The 18104-nt window shown below is 38.0% G+C and overlaps 1 protein-coding gene across 2 annotated transcripts in view; it reads right to left on the bottom strand.

Annotated features, from left to right (window-relative positions):
* Positions 1-16989, bottom strand: part of arhgef9a (Cdc42 guanine nucleotide exchange factor (GEF) 9a) — a 39463-nt gene extending 22474 nt beyond the window's left edge. Inside the window, exons 1-3 of one of the 2 annotated variants that reach the window (XM_073839810.1) lie at positions 16786-16989; positions 965-1144; positions 568-651 (exon numbers count right to left, since the gene is read on the bottom strand). In XM_073839810.1, the coding sequence (XP_073695911.1) occupies positions 568-651; positions 965-1144; positions 16786-16794 (273 nt within the window). In that variant the 5' untranslated portion in view covers positions 16795-16989. The remainder of the gene's footprint in view (positions 1-567; positions 652-964; positions 1145-16785) is intronic. The other variant, XM_073839811.1, reaches the window with a different exon arrangement.
* Between the last annotated feature and the right edge of the window lie 1115 nt (positions 16990-18104).

Here is an 18104-nt window from a genome sequence, read left to right as displayed (position 1 = left end):
CTTAACACTCAAAATACAATAACTTTTCTCGGGGACTCACTATGGAAAGAGAAAAGGTAGAGTTGGAGGAAGTGTTTGAAATGCTGGAGGAATCACTGAAGGGACTGATACAGCTGGTGTTGTGAAGGTTTATGATTAAACTTCTGTGTGAAAATCTATTTTGAGTATTCTTTCTCTGTAGCTCTCTTTATATGTATAAATGTGATTAAAATAGATCTTGAGCAGTCAGAGAGGCTGAAATGAAGACCAACATCTGTTCAAGTCATAGTAAAAAAAGAAAAAAAACAAGATGTCACCAAATACTGTCAGAAAAGAGGGAAATATTGATAGTAGTCATCGTTAAATGTCATAATTGAGTCAGCATTACATTAACAAAATCTTGTTCCCATTTCAGTATTTTCTGACAGACGCAGACTGTCACCGGCATGAAGAGACGTTGCCATGGAAGCGAAGCGCAGCGACTGTGGCGGAAACGAAACGTTGGAACACAGCGACAGCATGTGAGCAGTAAGCGATGGGATGCATTCAACGGTCAAACGGTAAGCAGTGGTTTTGAAAAAAACGCACCTTAGCCGTGGCGTTTGTGAGGCGTGATGCAGCGACAGGGTTGATATAAAAAAGCTGTTTGGTTTGAGGGGGGTGGGACTCCACCTTAGAGAAACGACAACAGCAACACAAACAAGAGTTTGGGTTCAAGATGGAGGTTAAAGGGAATAATGTGACCTCTTCTGACTGAGTTGTGACTGTATATCTTCAGTTATTTACCTGAAAATGTGTTATATTGGTAATTTCTCGACAGGCCTGTGTGTTGCATCTCTTTTAAACAGCTTTATCTGACTTCTATTCAGTTAGAAACGGTATTGGATATGAAAACAGCTGTGTTAAACAGATGTGGTTCTGCCAGGTGGCCATCAGACAGGTGTATGTCAGAAAGGAAAGGGTTACAAGTCAGAAATAGGCTCACCCTGACGAAGCTGGCCGGAAACCAGCCCTCCTCGTCATCGATTTGACCCCACCACCAGTCCTTATTCGAGGCGTCCAACACCTTGATGACATCGCCAGCCTTGAAGGCCAGCTCCCGGTCAGCCATGGTCACATGGTCCCATACTGCCTCGGCATTCACTACAGAGCCCCCGCTGACCAACTACAGAAAGATAGATGGAGGAGATGCAGGATAAGCTACAGGAGGACAACAGTTACATAACATCAGAAACATTCTGGATTAGCATCAAACAGTCACATGCTGGCTTCCACTCCACAGTCAGCTCTCTGGAAACAAAACTGACAGGGGTGTTGAGATATAACGCTGCATCTCATTTGGGTTTGCCCTGTTTATTCAACTGTTTTGGCTCAGTTTTGAAACTAAATGTGGAGATGAGGTTGCTACGATAGACACAATAGACCCCTATTTTCTGAGAACAGCAATAAATATATACACAAAAAAAAGAAATAAACGTTATGAAATATATTTTTACAATTTTGAATAACTGTTTTCTATTTTGAATATATATTTAAAATGTAATTTATTCCTGTGGTGGAAAAGCTGCACTTTCAGCAGTCATTATTCCCATCTTCAGTGCCGCATGATCTTTTAGTAAAGATAAAGTCATTTTATCATGCTGAATTGCTGATCAAAAAACATTTCTTGTTATTATCAATGTTGCTGTGTGTGTAAATCAGAATTTCTTTTACATTTTTTGATAGACAGCAGAAATATAAAAAATAGAAAGTTTACAAAAAACAGCATTTATTTGAAATATTAACTTCTGTAACATTATAGATCATTGTTACTGCCATTTTTTAATCAATTTAATACATCCTTGCTGAATAAAAGTAATACAAATTAAAAATCATTGCATTCACTGCATTCAAAATCTATTCCTTTGTCACAAAATGTGCTTCTAGGCAGTAAACACACTTATGCAAATACTTTATACAATATGTGACCCTGGACCACAAAACCAGTCATAAGGTTAAATTTTACAAAACTGAGATGTATACATCACATGAACGCTCAATAAATAAGCTTTCTATTGATGTATGGTTTGTTAGGATAGGACAATATTTGGCCGAGATACATCTATTTGAAAATCTGGAATCTGAGGGTGCAAAAAAATCTAAATACTGAGAAAATATCCTTTAAAGTTGTCCAAATTAAGTTCTTAACAATGCGTTATTTATTTATTTATTTTTATTATTATTATTATTATTATTATTATTATTATTATTATTATAATTATTGATATTACTGTTACCATCATCACAACATCATACTGTAATCACCATCCTTGGGATTATTGTTGTTGTTATTATTATTATTATTATGATTACTGTTATTATTGATATTACTGTTACTGTCATCACAAAATATTAACCGTATCATCACTACCTTTGGTGTTATAGTTGTTACTCCGATTTATGGCCATTTCTATTATTTTTGAACATGCTAATACTACCTATACTGCTACTACTACTTATACATTATTATTATTCAGATTGTCTTGTTCTCATTTCTCATTTATTATCATTGTTGTTGTTTTTTTTTTTTTTTTTGTTAGTATAGTTTTTTGTTTGTTTTTGTTTTGTTTTGTTGGTATTGTTTCTGTTGTTGTTGTTTCTGTTTCTGCATTTACCATGTATGTTTTTGCACTCCAAAAAAAAAAAAAAAAAAAAAAAGTTTTTAACAATGCAAATTACTAATCAAAAATTACATTTTGATATATTTATAGTAGGAATTTTACAAAAAATCTTAATGGAACATGATCTTTACTTAATTTCCTAATGATTTTTGGCATAAAAGAAAAATCAATAATTTTGACCCATACAATGTATTTTTGGCTATTGCTACAAATATACCCCAGCGACTTAAGACTGGTTTTGTGGTCCAGGGTCACATATGTAAATATGTAAGGAATAATTGACGACGGGCCGTAGAATTCTTAGAAAATAATGCACACCAGGGGTGGTGATGCGGTCACGACGCGAAGCGGAGTGGCCGTTACACCTCGGGTGTGCATTATTTTTGTAGAATTCTACAGCCCGAAGTCAATTATTCCGCTTATACTACAGTTACCACACCTCAAGACATCGATCAAGTGATATATTTCAAGACATTCGTCCGGGTTTTATCCTTAAAACCCTATTGTGAGTAGGATTAATTTCTTACGCAGCTCATTCACCACTTCGTTGCTAGTTCCAAAACGTCATTTTAGAACTAGTAACGACGCTTGGGCTGTTAATAGCAAAATAATGCCGTTAATAATGAAGTTTAGACAGACCGACAGACAAGCAGACAGACGGAAAGAGTGAGGGAGAGAAACTAAGTGTATGACTTTACCTCTCTCATGTCTGTGTCTCTCAAGGGTGACTGGCAGCATCGTCTCTACTAACAGTTAAACTTTAAGTTCATTTTCTTCAAGACCACGCCGTTGTTACCTCGTGTGTGAGAGCTGTCATGTCGTTTTTAAGTTGTTAATCGTCAGAGCAGCGCTAACAACATTAGCACGAGTGCAAACTGTAATGTTATGTGTGTGCGTCTGTGAGGTGAGTGAGACAGGGCGAGAGAAAAAGAGTTTGTGCTTTCCGTACATAATAAAACCTAATATATTGTGGAAAAAAACATGGAAATAATCTGTCGTTTTTATCCTGATGTTTACTGTATTTATTAGTTTGGCCAGTGTCATTGTGGGTTTTAGTTATTTTGCTGTTTTGGGCTGTAAGGACCTTTGAAATAACTGAAATCGTATGGCGAAGTGATATAGACATGCACTGCGGTCTAAAGCTGCCTGGAACTACGTTCGCCGTGCGTTTCCCTGAATATAATGCACACCTCTAGAACGTTCGTCAGCCAATCAGATTCAAGCATTCAACGGCCCTGTAGTATAAAGTATATTAAACTACTATTTAAACTATCCTAGACTGGTGAAAAAAAAAATGAGGGGGGTTCTCTTAAACAAGAGTTAAAACACACACACAAAGAATTTATGCTATATGTGACCATGGACCACAAAACCAGTCGATAGGGTCAATTTTTTAAAACTGAGATTTATACATCATCTAAAAGCTAAATAAATATGTTTTCCATTGATGGGTATGGTTTGTTAGGATATGACAATATTTGTCAGAGATGCAAGTATTTGAAAATCTGGAATCTGAAAGTGCAAAAAAATCTAAATATTGAGAAAATCGCCTTTAAAGTTGTCCAAATCTTCTTAGCAATGCTAATCAAAAATTATATTATTTATGGTAGGAAATTTACAAAATATCTTCATGGAACATGATATTTACTTAACAAGATACAAAGTACTGTTGGCTATTGCTACAAATGTACAACTTTTTACATGTACAACTGGGTACAACTGGGTCACATGTATATATATATTTACTCTAAAAATTCTGGGTTAAAAACAACCCACGGCTGGGTGAAATATGGACAAGCCCAGAAACAGGGTTGTTAAATGTTTAACCTAACCTAGTTTTATTTAACTAAACTATTGCTTAAAAATACTATATTCTTGCTTAAAATCAACCCAAAACAGGTTGGAAATTAACATTTATTAATAAGTTTAATAAATAATAATTAAATAATAAAGATTTTTAAATTAATAAATGTTCACCTTTTGATTATTGCTGATGCTTCTAGTAATTATGTAATAACCTATTGTGGGTTCATTTTAAGCCAACCATATAGTCATTTTTTAAAGCATGTAACGGGTTAAATATGTTGCTAGTAAACAACATACTAGCTGGGTTTGTCCATATTTCACCCAGCAATGTGTTGTTTTTAACCAGTGTTGGGAAAATTTACTTTTAAAACTGATGCATTACAATATTGTGTTACTTCCTAAAAAAAGTAACTAATAATCACGTTATGTTACTTTTACTTGCTTGTTTTTTTTTAATAGAAAAAGCTATATTTTCTGCAAAAGTAAAAGCCCTTTCACGCCAAAAGCCTCAGGCTAAAGGAAAAGTAAATTCAAGTCTATACAGTAGAACGCAGAAGAAGAAAGTTCAACACTCTTCACCATTAAAAATAGAAGAACAAATGTTAGTTCATCTAAAATTTGTTTATTAGCATGGTTGAATTAGTTCATCAAAGGTCAGCAGCAAAGAGAGTGGTTAATAAAATTGGATTAAATACATAAAGGATATTTGTATCATTTAACATATTTAATTATTGCAGGTTTGCATCATATTATGAGTTGTGAGATGAACTAATGCAAGTTCACATATTCCAGAACTAAAGTAACAGCTTACTCCTGATTTCCTTCAAAATGGGGACAGGAGAGCTTTCAATCAATACATGGGAAAAAAGTAATTGGCATTACTTATTTGAAAAAGCAACTCAGATATTTTCTTGTAAATTAAAAAATAATGTATTACTTTACTAGTCACTTGAAAAAGTAATCTGATTACTTAACTCGCGTTACTTGTAATGCGTTACCCTCAACATTATATTTAGCCCAGGATTTTTCATATAATGACAGACAACTGGATATTGACTACAGTTCCACCCAAACAGCACACCTAAACCAAACTCACTCAGCTGTGACTGTTAATTTATTGAAATCTACAGAATGCGAATGCCACCAAAGTCTCTTTCAGACCGGCTCTAAATCAGATCTGAAATGAACTGGATCTCACGGTTCTTTTGTATTCCTATAGGAAGGAAGTGGCAATGCACAAGGTCACAGAGCTATAGAGAAGCCGTGCTTGAGTAACCATAGCTTCCATGCTCGAGTAAAGATGAGATGCATTATAGTACTGCTTCCTGCTGACTTTCACATATACAAGCCCATGACAGCGACTTGAGATGATGGCTGGGTAATTCTCTACACAGAAACACTCATACATAATCAGCTCCAAGATTTCACCCCCACAACTCCAGGCTCTTTTCCTCTCTCTCCCTCTCTGTCTCAGAGGCAGCCAGGCTGTAAAAAATTCTCTTTTGCGCACTTAAAGAGAAAAAAATGTTATGTTGTCAGCAGAAAGAGTAAAATCTGTTTGATTTGTATAAAGCAACTGCATTTGATACACATCATGGCAGTTGTTATCTCAGTGTCACAACACACTGTGGGTAAATGCGAGAGTTCTCCGCTGATCTGATATCTAAACTCCATTACTGTTATTCAGGCGTACAGGGCACTGAATTACCCAACATAAACGCACACACATACACGTGTCTGTGTGTGTGCGATTACATACAGATACACACATCCTTTAAGGTTTTGAATTATCGCTCCACCATCACTTTTCCTTTTATCCACTGTACAGAATCTTCTTCAGAGGCGATAAGTATCTGTGTATGTGTAAATGCATTGCTTGTGTCTTGTACATGTTTGTAATTGGATACGGTGACTGTATCTGTATTGCATGCTCGACAGCTTTATGTGTGTACAGATCTGAAATTTAAACCATTATTGAGTTAAAGTCTTGCATTAGCGATGGGCATCTTTCAAAGACTATTTCATGCAAATCACATTGTTTTACCAGTAGGTGGCAATTTGTTTAAAAATCTCTTATGCACGAAAAAAAAAACAAATGTTTATTTATTTAGGTGAATCACTGTATGATTCACTCAACCAATTCATTCAGCAACGGAACGCCATTGTGTTCTTGAGCTTTGCTGTTGTTAATTCTGCTGTCATTTGTTTGAAACTATTTTAATTGGCAAAGCAAAAACTGACTAAATTATTGGTGACAGTGCATCTAAAAAGTGTATGTTATTCAAAAAAATAATAATAAAAATAACATATCAAGATGGCTGTGATTGCCTGAGACACAATTGCTTGTGTGATATTGCTTCATTAAGTCTCCGGTGTCCCCAGAATATGTCTGTAAAGTTTCAGCTTAAAATACCCTACAGACCATTTATTATATCATTTTGAAAATGCCTGTTTTCGTGCATGTCATGCCTTAAATGCAAATGAGCTTCTGCTCCCCGCCCCTTTTCCAGAATAGGACTGTGACTTTACAGCTCAGACCTCAGATATTCTGCCAAAAAACATGAAGCATGCATACAGAAAACATGTACAAACTTCTCTTTCAGGTCTTATTGCGCTTAAATTGTCAAATACACACAAATTTATATTAAAACACACGAGAGTTACAAAAACAGTTGGTTTTGTCTGTGAAGGTAAACAGCTGGGAAAGAAATCACATGTTTATATTAGATCTGTGTGGCCACAATGTAATAAGGTAAATACATCAATACATTCACTGCTTTCTTGTCTCATTTGAGCCTGGCAATCTAAATAGTGTTCTGTGCTTTTCTGTGTGGCCAACGACAGAACAGTTAGCATGCTTTGCTCAAACGTTTGCCATGGCGTTAGAACTGGTACACCCAGGTAGAGCTTAGATCGGGCCCAAAAAATGAAACCCGATCCTACCCGAGCCCGTGCACCTTGTGTCCGAGCCCGACCCGGTCCGACACATTAACTGTAATTATGAGCCCGAGCCCGATTTAAACCCGACTATTTTTTAATACGTGAGCCGTTATAACAGAAGTTCTCAACTACAATTCTAAGTTGTTTGAACTACAGAAATTAGTTTAGATTTATCTTAATGAAAAATGCAACAAGGACGAAGCATGCAAACTGCATTGTTTGTTTATTCAGAATGGATCGACACATATGTTGTCACTGCCCACGACTTGTTGAAAATGTTTCCATACCTCCGATTTTCCTCCAAACTTGCTCAAAGCTAATTCCCCCGTTTTAATTTTTTTCTGTACGTCTTCACTTTGGAAGATTAACTTTTCCTTTCTTTATTCTTTATAACCCGAGAATGTGGCGACACATACCTGCGGTAACGCCGCCTAAACGGTGCAGTGAAGTATAGTTTGAAAGGTTGCGCGTTTGGCTGTACACATACGCTGAGATGCTTCAGACAGCACACCAGTAGGGTTTCAATGGACAAAAACTCACCCAATTGTCAAATCGTAAACTTAGTCTTAAATGAGTTATAAAATCTTAAATGACTGTAAGGAGTTGGGATATGTGTCAGATCTGCATCATGTGCATCATGTTTTAAAGAGACGGTGCTGATTTTCAAGTGAAACCTGCTGAAGTCTGTTATTAAAGTAAATCAAAGAACAAAAGAAAAAGAAATCACTCTATTGCTCTAGTCGCTGATTAACTTTTGTAGCTTGAATAAAGATTAATCTGTCTATGTTATGTATATACAATTTATAGCTTATGTGAAGATTGTTTTAAAATCAGTTAAATTAAAGTTATTTATTTCAGAACATATTAAAAGTTAAAAATAATGTTTTTCAATTATACTGTAATGTTGAATGGCTATAATTAACAGGTAAAATTGAGGGAAAATGCATTTAACAGAGACACCAGTAACAGGACAAAATCCTGATTATAGCACTTAAATATGGAAAAAAGTCATATTTTCATGCTATGTCCCTTCATGTTCAACTTTTAAAACAACATGAAGGAATTATAATATTCATTTACGCAACCCATGATACTAAAGTATTTACTGAATTTTAATGTGTTAATAAATGACTATTTACCGACTGTCATACAGTAAAGTCATAACATATTTCCTTAATTCACTCCAAAAACGTTTTTACTGTGATCTCACTCAGTTCTTGGCTCATTAGGAATAAGATTAACGATTAAGTTCAACAAATCAGTGAACCATTTCAACCGATTCATCACTAATATCAGGAAATGAATGATGAGTTCGATTTTTTTTAAGTTAAAACAAAATATTAAGTTGTCTAAGAAGTTAAGAAACGTCTCTCTGTGCAGTCTCCATAATGTTGCAACGTGCTTTTTTCTCTCTCTCTAAAGGGAACAGTAGGCAGTAGGATTATGCAAATCAGTCAGAAAAACTGCAGTGGAAAAGCTGTGTTCCTGTCCCAGCTAGCATCAGATCACACTAAAAGAGAAAAAGAGAACAGCTGATGAGGATCGTGTAAAACCCTTAAACATCCCAATTCATCCGCAGCTTATTCTCATGTGAGATATTATTATGTGGCACTGCGTGTATCAGAGCTGTAGGCTATCAACCACACACACTGAAATATTACACCGCACACACGATAACATGATGTAACAGCCCCTAAGATTATCAGATTGGATGGTGATGAATTTAGCGGGATGAAATTGTGTCTATAAGAGCCAAACCCAGGCAATCTGTTCATAAACAGTGAGAACACAGCAGTACAGTAACACTAGCATTTGAGGGCCATGACTTTGTGCGTGTGTGTTATCTGACGTCTCTTCGTTCCTCCTGCCTTTATTCCTGCATGAATGAACTGTACTCAGGAACATTCTTCCTCTTTCTCTCTCACTGTCTTGCTCAGTCACTCTTTCTCTGTGTGAATGCCTTAGTGCACACATCCTTCAGTCAACAGCTTCACACACATTAAATTGATTATGGATCACAGGTTAATTGAATGGGCATCTGTTAAACATTTGACCCAAATCACTGAGCTTTCTCTTAAACTGACAGCTGACAAGAGATGGTCCTAACTTGCTGTTTTAGAGCATTCTGTCTTCTCTAGCTTCTGGCTTTAGATTAATGTAGCATGCCTTATAGCCAGGGTTCAAAAGTGAACTGAAAATCACTTTTAAATTACAATATCTAAATTTGAATTATGGTAGAATGTGGAATCAGAGCCACAAATCAAATGTGAATGTAAGGAAATTAAATTAAAAGGAATTTAAAGGTACACTACATAACTTTTGGCGCTCTTGCGGTTAATAAACAAAACTGCATGCATCTTGCAGAAGAACATCGTAGCCAAAGCTACTTCTCTCTGTTTATGGATATGATGAGTCACGCAGGTACTGAGTTACTCCGCAGTGGTTGTTGTCCCGACAGATCTAAAATTGTCAGAATATAAACACTTACTATAGGTGTACCGTAGAGATTAGGAATAAGACAAAGACACAGTTTGGAAAATGGATGTATGTACTTGGTCATTACATAAAGTTTGTATATTTTTAACAACAGAACGATTACATATTGTAGCTCTAAACTGACTGTCATTTTGAACAAAGTCAAAAAACACCAATTCCACCAAGTCCAGACAAACTTTGAATTTAGCTTTGTTTAAAATTTTGAAAAAAGCTTTAAAACTCTAAAGTTGGAAGATATCTGAGGATAGAACAATAGAACATCAGATATTGTTATGACACTACAAGAATACTTTTTGTACGCGAAGAAAACAAAAGTATCTTTATTCAATAATTTCTTCTCCTATGTGAATAAAGTCGTTATTTTGTTTGTTTTTTTGCACACAAATAGTATTCTTGTAGCTTCAAAACATTAAGGTTAAACCACTGATGTCACATGGACTATTTTAATAATATCCTTACTACCTTTCTGGGCCTTGAACATGTCAGTTGTGTCGCTGTCTATGCAGAAAGCTCATCAAAAATATCTAAATTTGTGTTCTGAAGATGAACAAAGGTCTTACGGGTTTGGAACAACGTCAGGGTGAGTAATTAATGACTAGAATTTTCAACTATCTATTTAATAATACACAGAGCAGAATTAAGTATATCAAATAGTGATGGGATGGATGGATGTGCAATGGAGGCCACCAAGTAAGAGCTGTGCAGGTAAATCTCGCTCCCCTGATCTCAAGAGGAGCACTAGTGCCTGACGCTAGAGGCTGCGGTCTTTAGCTTTCCTCTTTGTTAGTGTACCTGCTTCCCATGCCAGAAAACGCCAGTTTGAATCCTGCTCAGAGTAGGGACAAGTAAAGCCAAAAGGGTTACAGATACAGTTGCAATCAAAATTATTCAACCCCCTTTACCTGCAAGACATTTTGGTGCAGAGAACAAAGTTTTGTAAAAACAATTCAACAAAGGCATCAGTACACTATTAGAGAAGTTTATTAATACACATTTGAGTAATTCTGAAAATGTAAGTTGATGAATAACGAAAAACAAAATCAAACTGGCTCTAAACCTTCATGTTTAAAATTATTCAACCTCCAAAAGTAAAATTTGGTGAAGAATCTTTTATTCTTTAAAACCACCGATAAATGCTGCTTGGAAGTGCTTAGAAACTTCTGTCACCTCTTTACTGCAATCTTGGCCCATTCCTTGCCTGAAAAAGCTTTTAGATCACTGATAATCTTTGGTTTTCACTTTGCCATTGCTTTCTTCAAATTCAACCAAATATTTTTAATGAGAATTAAATCTGGAGACTGAACAAGCCACTCAAGAACATTCTATGACTGATCCCTGAAACAAGGATAAGTAGATTTGGATGTTTACTTTGGGATAATTGTCCTGCAGGAAAGTCCATTGATCAATAACTTCAGTCTTTGCACCAAAGGCATCCCAATTCTTGCCAAAATGGCCTGATACTTCAAAGCATCCATGATGTCCTCCATACAGTCAGCCACTTTCTGCAATAATAAAACACCCCCATAACAGGACTGGCCCACCTCCAAGTTTGACATCCATGGGTCCAAAAAGTTCCAGTTTGGTCACATCATTCCATAAAATCATCTTCTAGAACTCTACAGGTCTATCCAAATGAATTTTAGCATGTTCAAGTCAGCCTTTTTGTTCTTCTTGGTCAAGAGTGGTGTTTGGCAAAAAGCTTCAACATGAAGGCCATACTTGTCTAGTGTTCTTCTTATACACTGCATTAAAATGTTTTTCCTCCTTTCGTCGGGTCATCTTGCGAGTCTTTGGCTGTAATTTGCAGAGTTTTCCTCAGTTGTTCCGATTAAACATTTTATGATATTGTGTTTTTTGTTGAACACCCTCAAAGGTTTTCTGATACAACACATTTTAAGCTAAGGAATAAGGCTGCCAGCTGTGTCTCTACGAACTTTGAATGTCTTAGAAATCTTTATATTGCCTTAGACTTTCTAAAGTAATAAAATTATTTCTTCTTTATAGCTTGTCTATAGCTTTTGTGAGAGCTCTGTTGCAATATTTGCTACTCAAACTTCAGCACATGCATGAGCTAACTGTAAGTATGTCTAACAGTCCAAGCTAATTCTGTTTTCTAATAGAGTTTCTAAAGGCTTAATTGTGTTTTAAGACAATTTTGTTCCCCACCATACAAATAAGTGACTAAAAATAGCAGCAATGTTGAATAGGGGTTGAATAATTATGACAATGCTGTGTTATTAAAAAATCCTACAACTCCAAAATACTACATGATATATTGATATTATCACTTTTAATACGGCAGTAATCTGTTATAGCTCAAAGTCCTGGATCTACAGAAAATCTTGTATTTGTAAAGTACTTCAGTCTCAGGGGGTTGAATAGTTTCGATTGCAACTGTAGATATCTAGATAGAAATAACCCCTCACTAGCTCACTAACAGAGATGTCAATGCCCACTGCTCTAAGAAAGTTTTGTTTCTTTGGACAAATGGCATAGGAGTGGCTAAAAACAACGGGGTTTCTACCTCAACATCTGGTCCAAATGACCCATTAGACCACAACAACATTTTAATAATCGAATATCTCCACCCCTCCAGCAGAACAGCTGCCATAGGTCAGTGCTACAGTTCTCAGTGACTGCCATCACTCCATCCAGGTGCCACTCGTCTGAGTTCCCTTCAACGAAATAAAGCTCTGGGTGTCTAAATGGAAAATAAAGTGCCTCGTTCATTCAGTATCATTATTACTGCACTACAGACAGAACAGTCCTATAATTCAGAGGACTATAGCACGGCATCCTTCTCCATTGAGAGGGGGAAAAAGGAAAACAGAACATCTAAGAGACCAGAGGATGCTGCCTCACCATAGACACACACGCACACACACCTGACTGGGGAGGACGATTATGTAATCAGAGTACAGTGGGCTAGGAGTCTAGGAGAGAGAACTGGAGAAAGCACGTGGAGAGAGAGAGGGGAAAAGAGCATTGCATTAAAATAGACTGCTACGCTATGGATTAAGCTCTCATAACTGCATACACACACAAACAAACTCATACAGCCATTAATTCTCATCAGTTCTTGCGGGGAGAGATAATAAAAGAAATGAAATGTGCAGACGGCGAAGTCACATTACGAACCGAATGTTTTAAGGAACTACTCGAGTCTGAGCCGCTTAGCCGTATGATGCTGCTTAAGCCTGTTATTCCCTCCACGTTGATATGAATCATCCTGATAAAACATTTTGCACTTTTCTTGAGGTCTAAATTTAGATTATAAATGCTTTAAACTCATGCAGCACTGCCTGCCCACACGGTTCCTAAAACAAACACAAGCGGAGAAAATGCACAAAAGCCTTTCAGCCATGAAAGATGCAAAAGATACGTGTGTGTGATACAGCTCACATGAAGCTGTGAGTGTGTGTGTGCATGTGTGTGTGTGGGTGGGTGGATTCCCAGCCTACGCTCCCAGTGCAGATGTTTCTAAATCTGGCCATTCTCTTGGTTTTCCCGCTCTTTCCCGCACTTACGTAGTCATATTTTTGGATGCACATGCCTCTCCATGTGAATGTCGTACACCAGCTCGATGGAACCGTCCTGAAACCTCAACCCGCTGATTTGAGAGGCCAAAACGCACCCCTAAAACGTCCACCGTGAGGTCGCAAGTGCCATACTATCTAGAAAACCTCTACACATCAGTTGTTCTGCAATCACCTTTTACGTAAGACTTTCCGAGCTGAATCTAGCGCATTTTAAGATGGCTACAGAGGACAGGATTAAAGGCTGCTGGCGTCTCGAGAGTAGGATGTAAAGTGAATCCGTAAGCTTCTGTTTTAACGAATACGCCAACATGCGCATATACGCTTTGCACTAAAAGAAGGCAGAGGATTTGTCTCTAGGGCGTATATAACGCAAACTATATGATGTCATTTGCAACATTCAAGTCTAAGCCAATCTCTTGCACCGGCAGTGCATTTCCCAGACTTCCTTTCACTGTTAACAGGTGCATCGAACCTGTTGGGAGAGCAGGACTGCATGCTAATGCAAAAGGGAAACATCCTGCCATAGCCTGGCAATGCAGAATGACAGTCAGCGTTCAACATCCCACACCGGTGCTAACTGATGTCTCAATGCATAATTGCAATGTGTGCGTACAACCGCTTTACATGTGACAATATGCTAAAAATTCCCGTCTGGTGTTTCTAATATTGTATGACAGAACATAAACGCATTGCTTAATATGTTGTGTCAGTGGCTTCACATCACGTGGCAGTTACAGCTATATGTAATGTTTACTTTGCTTTAAAGGAAAAGCAGCAGCTAATAAAGCATTTATAGCGTTATTGATTCAAAACCTTCTTTTCATTCATTAAAGGTACAAAAGCTGTCCAAAGGTACACCTTTGTGCATTATTTACCACTAAAAGATGCAATCGCAGCCTTTGTACCTTTTTATGGGAGTGTAAATGTATTGTGGCTCTGAGTATCCAACAGAAGGAGTTTGATGCAGCACGCCGCCAGTGAAGTTTTCGGGAGCAATATTGTTTCTCCGTAGAGACAGTGAGTCAACGGTTTCAGCACTTCAGTGGGATGCATCCGAACCATTATGCTCCAACGCACAACAAAACCCCAGTCTGCAAATATGTGCTTGCAGCGTGAACACACGAAACACTAAGACTGATGGTTTGAGCAACATGAGTTCAAGGGAATGATTCAGCTGATTCATGTTTTAGCTGATGGCAGTGATTTCGTAATCATCTTTAATGAGAATGGCCAAACGCCTGTCTGTCCTCTAGTAGGGGTCAGGTTAAGGATACGCATGTTGGAACACCATCACTTTAACCAATTAGAATTGGTGAAATCTCTGTCATACATGGGCATCACAGTTTTGAGGTAAAAACAGTCTGTAAGTCTCCGTAAAGAAATGTACAGAAAATTTACAAACCTATTTTGAGGTATAAACGTATCTGATTTATAATTTGAGCTGCAATTTTGTTAAAAGACAGAACTGGTACCACCTGAAGCTTGGGTACATTTGTAGAAATAGTCAACAATACACTGTATGGGTCAAAATTGTGATTTGTTTTTAAAATGCCAAAAATCATTAGGATATTAAGTAAAGATTATGTTTCATCGAGATATTTTGTAAATTTTCTACCAAAAATATATCAAAACTTAATTTTTGACTAGTAATATGCATTGCTAAGAACTTCATTTGAACTTTAAATGCATTTTTTTTGCAGCCTCAGATTCCAGGTTTTCAAATAGTTGTATCTCAGCCAAATATTGTCCTATCCTAACAAATTATACATCAACAGAAAGCTTATTTATTCAGCGTTCATATCTCGTTTATTACTTATGACTGGTTTTGTGGTCCAGGGTCACATATAACATCCACACAAAAGTTTTATATACATTTAAAAACAGAAAAAAATCATGTCTGACCAGAAAAAGGTGGGACGTCACACTTTCCAACTTTTACTGGACCAAAAAAGACTGCACAACTTGGGACAGTGTACAAGCCACATGTCTGTTTCATGTACTTCTATATTTGTTGACATTATGGTTTGCGGTTAAGAACTTAACACTTTTTGTATTTGAAATTAAAATGCATGGCATTTGAATATCAGAACAAAAAAAATCTATGCACAAAATCTAAAATGTTCATGTTTATGGACAAACTGTTCTGTAAAAACAGGCTTTAAAAAGAAATTCTACCTGCACAAGAAGTGACTGAAATCTGATTAAAACAAACCATGTAAAGGAATGTCATAGGTTTAAAAGCAACTTCTCCTGTGTTTACAGCAGAACCTTGGATGAAAGGATGTGCAATAAACCATGGCCTCAATATAAGACCATTCAGGTGCAATTGCCTGGACACATTGTTTGATCGCACACTAAATCCATACACATAGCCTACAAATTCTCTTCCAACTGCCTCAATAGCTAATAAGTGTAATGTGATTATAGGTCAATAGATTTTAAGTGGCCTCTCTACAATAGAGCCAAACTATTTAACAAAGATGGTGTAGGATGGTGCATAGGAAATTAAAGATGTGAGAGGCACCAGGACATGGACGTCAGGCACCTGTGATCAGCTCACGGACACACCTCAGTAGTATTACCTACATCCCAAACGAAACGTCGGCCTCCGTCGCAACCCCTCACGGCTTTTATCCTCTCAAACGCTTGACAGAGGCCAGAGCCGCGTCGTCGCTGGCCTAGCTCGCAAGCCTCGTCCTCGACCGCGAAATTCGCGTTTGACACCGATAAACTGCGCACCAACGATCATGTCTGTAAAAATAAACGAAGCGGACGCACGCGTGCTTGCGTACGCGCGCCCCGGCACTTGACTACAGAATGCCGGTCGCTCATAATCAATAAACGAGAAAACGCGAACTCGAAACAGAATCAACCACGACAAAGCGACGGAGGCAGAAAACCGAAGGGGTTTTGCGCACGCACAAAGGCTAACGTCGCGTTTGAATTAAAGGTGAACAGCTTTACCGTGACACATTTAGGAGAGCGCAAAATATACCAACGTCATTGACATGCCCGAGGCGACGCTGAGGTGCTGGGTATCCCCCTCTGTCGCGGGCTCTCTCCATCTCTCCCGTTTCCATAGCACTGGAACGGTGCGAGTCTCTCCGCGCGGGCGGACGGATAGCGGCGCAAGGGGGAGCGTCCATTAACTCGCAGCCTCCCAGGTGAATAAAACGAAGAATACTTCACGATGTCACCTCGCGTTTTTGCGACCTCTATTCAGCTCGTGTATATCCACCATCGCCAAAAAGACCCCCCCCCCCCACACCCCCCCGTTCACCTCTCCCCCCAACCTCCTTCTTTTTTTCGTATCCGTCGGTAAACCAGAGGAATGGCGCTCACGGGAGCATCACAGTCAGCCTCACCTTCATCATCCTCAGGGTCAGTCCCGGTCCTGGATCCGTGTCCTTTCCGCAGGTTCGAGCCCCCGACGCCAGCTGCAACCCCGTATCCGCGCCCCCGTGAGCAACGCGCGGTGTATGGAAGAGAAACGCACGTCCGGTTAGACGCTGTTCTGTTCTCACGGCGAGGTGGGAGTCTGCGTCTCTCTCTCTCTCTCTCTCTCTCTCTCTCTCTCTCTCTCTCTATGAATAGAGCTGAAGTATGGGCGGTGCTTGTGCACACTGCACACACATATACACACTCACACACACACACACACACACACACACACACACACACACACTGAGGAGCCAACCATCAGTCAAAAGAAGGGGTGCTTCACTCTGCTATTGAGGAGGCTACAAACATTACATAATCAAATGGGAAAAAAGGATACAAAATAATGCTGAACTATTGGCTTTTGGGAACTCACATCATCATCATCTGAGTGCAGAAAAGAAAATGTCCAATAAGCAAAAACACAGGAAAGACATGGACAAAAATCTATGCTGTTTTACATCATTCAGAAGCAAGCAGGCAGCACCTATATATCTATGTAACACAGCCTGACAAAATATACAACCCCTGCATTGTGTCCAGGGGCATGCGTAAGATAGAGAGAGTGCTAAAAAGCTCTCAATATACTCTCAAAACATCACATGCAAAACAATCCTAACTACTGTAACTGTCTCAACTTCCAGAACAAAAATGTACAGATAATTTACTTCCAAAGATGTTCATGGCTTTCTTTCTTCAGTCGTAAAGAAATTATGTTTTTTCAGGAAAAAATTTCAGGAATTTTCTCCATGTAGAGGACTTCCATGGTGCCTACGAGTTTGAACTTCCAGAATGTAGTTTAAATGCAGCTTCAAAGGGCTCTAAACGATCCCAGCTGAGGAAGAAAGGTCTTATCTAGAGAAAAAATTGGTTATTTTCTATAAATATATACTTTTTAGCCTCAAATGCTCGTCTTGTCTAGCATTCCAGTTCATGACAGTTAGGGTATGTCGAAAAACTCCCATCTCATTTTTTCCTACAACTTCAGAATCGTCCTACATCGCTGTTTCACCTTTTTTTGTAAAGGTCGTTTGACCTTCTTGCATGTTCACTTTGTAAACACTGGGTCTGTACTTCTACAGCGATGCAGGCCGATTTTGAAGTTGGAGGATAAAATGAAATGGGAGTTTTTTTGACATACCCTAACTGTATTCAACCAGAGAGCATTTGAGGTTAAAAAGTCTATAAAGTGTCAATTTTTTGGAAAATAACCGATCATTCGCTAGATAAGACCCTTCTTCCTTGG

Source organism: Garra rufa, chromosome 5 (genome assembly GCF_049309525.1).
Source record: "Garra rufa chromosome 5, GarRuf1.0, whole genome shotgun sequence".
Classification (NCBI taxonomy): domain Eukaryota; kingdom Metazoa; phylum Chordata; class Actinopteri; order Cypriniformes; family Cyprinidae; genus Garra; species Garra rufa.
Note: the sequence above shows the minus strand (reverse complement) of the source record. Positions and strands in the feature narration are given on the sequence as shown.